At 40.1% G+C, this 7,403-nt stretch overlaps 2 protein-coding genes across 2 annotated transcripts in view; both read left to right on the forward strand.

Annotated features, from left to right (window-relative positions):
• The first annotated feature begins 722 nt into the window (after positions 1 to 722).
• LOC140362190 (cytochrome c oxidase subunit 6B1-like) lies at positions 723 to 2,177 on the forward strand. Its single transcript, XM_072448259.1, has 3 exons — positions 723 to 829; positions 1,195 to 1,295; positions 2,104 to 2,177. Exons 1-3 carry the CDS (start codon positions 724 to 726, stop codon positions 2,155 to 2,157), a joined length of 261 nt encoding a protein of 86 aa, XP_072304360.1. The 5' UTR covers position 723; the 3' UTR covers positions 2,158 to 2,177.
• Positions 2,178 to 4,839: 2,662 nt separating this feature from the next.
• Positions 4,840 to 7,403, forward strand: part of LOC140362189 (solute carrier family 2, facilitated glucose transporter member 1-like) — a 44,181-nt gene continuing 41,617 nt past the window's right edge. Inside the window, exon 1 of the mRNA XM_072448258.1 lies at positions 4,840 to 4,891. Within this exon, the coding sequence (XP_072304359.1) occupies positions 4,880 to 4,891 (12 nt within the window). The 5' untranslated portion in view covers positions 4,840 to 4,879. The remainder of the gene's footprint in view (positions 4,892 to 7,403) is intronic.

Genomic DNA, 7,403 nt, shown 5'->3' on the forward strand with positions numbered 1-7,403 from the left:
TTCCTGTATGAGTGTCCCTGGTGTGATGTCACTTCCTGTATGAGTGTCCCTGGTGTGATGTCACTTCCTGTATGAGTGTCCCTGGTGTGATGTCACTTCCTGTATGAGTGTCCCTGGTGTGATGTCACTTCCTGTATGAGTGTCCCTGGTGTGATGTCACTTCCTGTATGAGTGTCCCTGGTGTGATGTCACTTCCTGTATGAGTGTCCCTGGTGTGATGTCACTTCCTGTCATTTTTGTTTACATGTTCTTCAACGTTTTCTGCACACCTACCACCACACAATACCTGCTCGATCGGGCTTCATTTGGTATAAATAAACCAAATAAAGTCAAAATTATGAAATTATAAAAACCTGTCATAGGCACTTTAAATATTTTTTGAAACCTTATTCCAAAAATCTCGGTGTACGACGGAAATAATCGCCCCACAAGTCGAACTAACACCGAACCAAACCTCAAATAACGGCTCTAAACTTGAGTAAGAGCGTTTTAAAGTGCGGTTCCTCTCGCCTGGTCCGTTTGTCTTCCTCATCCCTCTCTTTTCTCTTTCCGCAGCTCGTTGTGTCTTTTATCTTTCCTCTCTTTTCTCTTTTCTCTCTCCTCTTTTCTCTTTCCTCTTTTCTCTTTCCTCTTTTCTCTTTTCTCTTTCCTCTTTTCTCTTTTCTCTTTTCTCTTTCCTCTTTTCTCTTTTCTCTTTCCTCTCTTTTCTCTTTCTTTCTCAAAATGTCCGGCAACTTCGAGGAGGAGATCCGGAGCTACAGCACGGCTCCGTTCGACGCTCGCTTCCCCAACACCAACCAGACGCGCAACTGCTTCCAGAACTACCTCGGTAACGGACGTTTTTGGACATTTATGTATGTTAACGTAACATATGAACAGTTATTCAGATAACTATAGCATAAAGAACATGCTAACAAGTTTAGCAAAGCATCAGTTTTACCCCAAATCACTAAATCCATTGAATTCTTCTTCCTCTGTGTCACTTCTAAACAACTCCACAAACTCCAGAGGAAGAGGAAGTGCAGATTCTTCTTCTGCGTCGCTTAGAGCCTAGAGCGCCCTCTTGTGGTTGTGTGGAAATAACGAATAATATGACATATAAGTCGCTCCGGAGTATAAGTCGCAAAACTGATTTGTAATCCGGAAAATACGGTGCTCATTCATGTGCTTCTTCCTCCGCCCTCGTCATGTCAGACTTCCACAGGTGCAACAAGGCCCTGTCGTCCAAGGCCCAGGACACTGCTCCGTGCGAGTGGTACCAGAAGGTCTACAAGAGCCTCTGCCCCATCGTCTGGGTCAGTGTCGCTCCGGTTTCGGTCCCAAAAGGGCCATTTTCAACATTAGAGACAGAGTTTGACCAAGAAATGACCTTTCCTCCCTCGTCTGGCCCAGGGACACGTTTGCGCGGTTGTTTAATGGTGTTTAAAAAGATGGTTTTCGAGTGTCTGTGTTTTGTAGACGCGGATTATTGAACGTGCGGAATGTTTTGAGGATTAAAGTGCCCGTGACAGGTTTTTACCATGTTCTAATTTGGACTTTATCTGGTGTATTTGTACCTGGTGTAAGTATAAATGATAGTTTTACACCGATCGAGCAGGTTTTTGTGGAGAAAATCTGTAGAAAAATCTGTAGAAAATGACAGGAAGTGACATCACACCAGGGACACTCATTCAGGTCAAAGTTTATGCAGAATTTCCACAAAGAAACAACTTTTTTGACTCTTTAACATGAATTCAACTAAAAAAAACTGCTCTCATATGTTTGTATTTGTCATTGAAAAATTAGATGAGTTTTGGCCCAGTGTTTGCTGGGTAATTTCCTAGTGTGATGTCATCAATAACAAACAGGAAGTGAAATCATAAACCTAATAAATGTGCTATTCTGTGATCACATTTTAATAATTTTCAGCAAAATTCTAAACATATTGACCTTGAGTCGTCCGACCTGTCATAGGCACTTTAAATATTTTTTTTTTTATATTTTTGCCTTTCTTGGTCAAACGATGGGTTCAGTTCAGCGCCCACTAGTGGCTGTTCCACCACATTCATTTATAAAGCAAATGAAAGGAAACATAAATGTCTAACGTGTTCTCTCTCGCTGCAGGTGACTAAATGGGATGAACAAGTGGACAGTGGCAGCTTTGCAGGAAGAATATAAATACTATTACACGTGTACTTAAGTATCAAAGTGATACTTACATGTGTATCTGTCCCATGCATCGTAGATACTTAGCACCCCTTTACCCTTAAACGGGTAACGTCTAAATAAACAAGTCTAAAAAATAAAGTCTAAAAATGGTCATTAAGTGCAATGTATCTCTTTCTTTTCTGTTTTATTTAGTTTTTTATTTAGTTGAACTTACATCAAGAATGCCCTCTCATTTCCATGTTCCATCTACTAAAGGACTAGATCCAACACAACCAGACTAAACCAGTCTAAACCAGACTAGACCAGTCTAAACCAGACTAGACCAGTCTAAACCAGACTAGACCAGACTAGACCAGTCTAAACCAGACTAGACCAGACTAAACCAGACTAGACCAGTCTAAACCAGACTAGACCAGACTAGACCAGTCTAAACCAGACTAGACCAGACTAAACCAGACTAGACCAGTCTAAACCAGACTAGACCAGACTAAACCAGACTAGACCAGTCTAAACCAGACTAGACCAGACTAAACCAGACTAGACCAGTCTAAACCAGACTAGACCAGACTAAACCAGACTAGACCACTAGACCAGACTAGCCCAGACTAGACCAGTCTAAACCAGTCCAAACCAGTCTGACACTGGAATAAATAATTGACTTTCCTTGAGTTTAAGTTCACTCTTAATTTGAGCTCATTTTAGTTCTGATATGGACTTGGTTTGGTCCTGCTCTAGTCCTTGTTTAGTCCTGATATAAACCAGGTCTAAACCAGGTCTAGACTAGGTCACGACCAGGTCCAAACCAGGTCTAAACAAGGTCTAGACAAGGTCCAAACCAGGTCCAAACCAGGTCTAAACCAGGTCTAGACAAGGTCCAAACCAGGTCTAAACCAGGTCTAAATCAGGTCCAGACCAGGTCTAAACCAGGTCTAAACCAGGTCCAGACCAGATCTAAACCAGGTCTATACCAGGACTAGAACCTGTCTTGACCAGGTAATAGTATAAAAGTACTGATAACGTTGTCTGTATCTACATTACTTAGTACATTTTACTGTTGCAGTATCAAAAGTGAGTACTTCATCCACCGATGAACTGACTTGAGTAGGTTTTGACCAGATTGTGTTTGTTTTTTGTTTTTTGTCTTTTGTGTGTGTCTTTTTAGCACTTGTACAAAAAAAGTATTTAAAAAAGTACAATTCACTCAACAACTTTTACAATCAAACAATAAAAACAACCTGTTTTTATTGTGTATAAATTATTCATATAAATAAACATTAACATTACATTTCATCATTTTAAAAGCTTGTGTTTAATCTAGTTTAAAGCGCCCCCTACAGGTCAGATGACACATTGAACTGAAAGCATTTACATATTTAAAGGTTTATAATTGATGTTTGTAATTGATGACTTCACACTAGGAAATTACCCCCCAAAAAATGTATTCAGTGGCACCATCATTTTTATTTGACAAATAAAAATATATGAGAGCGACTTTATTTTTTGTTGAATTAATGTTTTAGAGAGTCAAAAAAAATTGTTTATTTCGAGTAAATTCTGTAAATTTTGTCTGGGACGAGTGTGATGTCACTTCCTGTCATTTTCCACAGACTTTTCGACTTTTTCTCCACAAATACCTGCTCGATTTGTGTAAAACTGTCATTTATATTCACTACATGTATAAACACACCAAATAAAGTCAACATCGGAAAACTTGTCGTACGTCACTTTAAGTAAGTAACCATAGCTACCAACAGTACATATTATCTCTACATTAGATCTAAACCAGGTCCAGATCACAGAAGAAACGCGGCTGATGTAGTATTCAGCCGGGAGAGGCCCGCGCGCGTCCTCAAAGTGACTCAAACGTTACGTAATTGTAGTTTGGGCTCATCTCCGTGACGCGGCATCAGCGTGACCGCGCGCGCGTGTCATCGTGTCATTCCTGAACATCACATGAGAAGTGAAGCTGGTCCTTTTTACACGTTTAGACTTCATCACAACCGGCCCCAGCTCTCACGTCCTCCTCATGTCACCGGCACGAGACGCGTCTGTGCGCCATCCTCCCGCAGCCTCAGCATCTGCGCGTGAAGGTCAAACGGGCGCATGCGCACAACACAACCCGAACGAGCCGAAAGAGAGGCGGGGCCATCCGAGCCGCGGCAGCATCCTCCTCCTCCCCGACTTTGGATGGACACGACGCGGACTAAATAAATAATAAAGGCGCCGCCGCCGCTACGTGACACTGACGTGCGCCTCCCAAACGCGGAGACACCGGAGACCCGAGGACGCGCGCGCCCAGTCTTCCTCGACCTGCAGGTAAGGAGCAACGCTTTCCGACATCCATAGCCCCACGTGAGGACGTTTTGTCGGTGTTGCGGTGGGGCCGGGATGCGCCGCGGTTCGACGCACGTTTAAAATAAAGCAAAAATTAAATAAATAACTAAACATTCCGTGCGCGATTCCTGACTTTTGGCCCATCGCAGTGACCTTACGCAACACGTTCTGGTAGTGAATAGCCGTGGACAGCGCCGGGGACAGCGCTGCGGTTTGTGGGGAGGGGAAAGCGAGGTCGTGCCGGTCAGGACCATGGACAGCGGCGGTAACACGGTGCGTTTGTTTTTCCCCCAGCTGTCAGCGCGACCGGGCGGCACCAATCCACTGTAAAAAAACAGCGACACCACCGCGGGAGGAGTTCGATTCAGTGGGGAATCAGCACCAGACGACTCCAAACATGGAAGGAGAGGTGAGTGAGCGTTTGGCTGTTTGTACGAAGTGACAGAAAGGGAGGGAATAGAGCTTTTTTACAGCGATATGTCGTCAGAATGTTCAGGTACAGACAAATAGACCTTAACACAGGTTTAACAGCTGGATATATGTGACTTCAACTTGCCTTTATGACAAAAAGTGAGCTGCAGTTTTGAATATCCAGGTATCCAATTTGTAGTAAATGTGTCATGTATCCGTAGTAAAATGTGAGGTCAACATTTTTCTAAGAATTTGTCCAGTAAAAAATAGTCGTAGTCTTCTATTAAATGAATAATAAAGATAAAACACAACTCTAGCCGCCTTTAAACCTGCTCTGATGTGACTCTGATATGACTCTGACTGCTTTCATTTGCCAAACTCTCATTTTTCATATAATCTGAGGCTAATCCCCGTTCCACTTTTCACTTTTTTGGCCAGTTGCCTCCAATTCAGAATTCAGAGAGTTCAAGAGTTTATGCCACATTTTGTCCGGGACATAAAACCATCTCCGTTTGAATAGCTTTGATTTGCTGCTTTTACAAACGTTGCCGAAATGATTTGAACCACACGTTAAATTTGCTTAAAAACACATGTTCCGCTCTTTACTCTGCGTTGTTGGTCTTGTCTGTACTTCCCTGGCCACTTTTATCCTTTATGTGGTTATTCCAATGTGTAAATGTGAGGAAAGATAAGTCCAATCGCCAATAGCACAGGGCAAGGATTGAAGCAGAGAAAGGAACGCTCAGGTGAGATGTTTGTCTTGTGTTTGTTTCGCTTCAGAAAGATGCTGAGGGAAGCGTTTGCCCATATTTAGGTTGAGCTGTTCTGGGTCGTCAGGAGCACAAACAGAAATAGCCTTAAAAATGCCCTTAAATGCCCTCACTCTGTTATTTAATCTATTACGACGTCTTTTCACTTTTCAGAATCAGATAAAAGTTTATTGCCAATTAACAGAATTCACAAACAGGAACTTGTTTTGGTGATTCAGTGCAACATAAAACGATGAACAATGATAAGATATATAAGTCAAAAAGGGGCATGCATTAAACAATCGGATAAAACATAAAATAAAAAATAAAAATAAGCTTACCATGTACGCATTTTTTTCTTCTTCTTTTACTTATCTATTATTATAATCATTATGATTTTTTACTATTTTAAAAATATATATTATTATATTTTTTTAATTTTCTGTCATTTCATTATTTCTTTCCCACATATAAGAAGCTTCGGTAAAGAGTGGAGTCTTTCTTTCTGTCCATAAATTCATCTTTAATAGATTATCCACTCACTGATCAGATCAAATCAAACGGCCACCCTGACACTGAGCTATTATTACAGTTATTAATCATAGTGAAATCAATACCTAATCATGTTGCTACGATCAGTCTGAGCACAGAAGGTCAGGCTGTTGCTTTAACCTCGTCCTCAGCTGGAGCCACAGTCACGAGACATGATTTATAATGAGTGTATTGTGAGAATCTGTGAGAAACGATTTACTGTTGGGTGAGGTACAAGGCCTGAAAACGTTTGAATTAAATGTTGTTGTTGTTGTTGTTGTTATTGTTGTTGTTGTTGTCGTTGTCGTTGTTGTTGTTTTTTCTATTATTTATTATTCAAAAGTATTTATTTTATTTAATTTAATTTAATTTAATTTATTTAATTTATTTAATTTATTTAATTTATTTAATTTATTTAATTTATTTAATTTATTTAATTTATTTAATTTATTTAATTTATTTTGTTGATTTTGTTGATTTTATTGATTTTATTTATTATTAAAATGTATGTATTGTATTAATTTTATTAGTTTTATTAATTTGATGTATTTTGTGTATTTTATGATTCATTATTATGTATTTATTTATGAAGGACATTTAATTAATAATATCGGATTGGACGGATGGATTTAAATGCAACAGATTAAACATTTGTATTCTTTGAGTTGGGGAAATTAATGTTGAAAGTCTTTTTTATCTATTTGATTAAGACAGCCCAGTTCAGTCTGTATGTGGACTAGTTCCTCCTCAGATTAGTTACTATTACTCCCACTACGTCCAAGAGCTGATTACACTCTGCTCTCGTCCCCAGACACATGTAAAAGAGGATGTTTAGTGTCACTTGTTACTTATCAAGGACACACATTTTCAGACATCTCAACTTAAAGGGCACAAATTATGCTAAATGTACTTTTTCCTCTCTTTTTGACCCCTTTCTAACATCGTTCATCATCAAAAACACACATGGAGTAGCATTTAGCTTCAGATGAATCCTGGTCAGAAAGTCCTCTCCCCTCCGAGCGTCAAAAACACTCCGTTCTGAATCTCCTCCTCAATCTGTGACGTGGCTCTGAGAATCTTTTTTTAACTTCATAAATCATCCCCAGACTCTGTTCTGTGAGTTTCTCCCGTCTAATCACGATCAGTACGACAACGTTCTGAGACCCGGAAGTGATAGACTAGCTTGAAATGTTCCTTAAACTGTGTGTAACTCCCTCTGCAGCCAGTAGA

The sequence above is a fragment of the Eucyclogobius newberryi genome, unplaced genomic scaffold (assembly GCF_026437365.1).
Source record: "Eucyclogobius newberryi isolate DKJ021-1_F unplaced genomic scaffold, fEucNew1.0.hap1 SCAF_16, whole genome shotgun sequence".
NCBI lineage: Eukaryota > Metazoa > Chordata > Actinopteri > Gobiiformes > Gobiidae > Eucyclogobius > Eucyclogobius newberryi.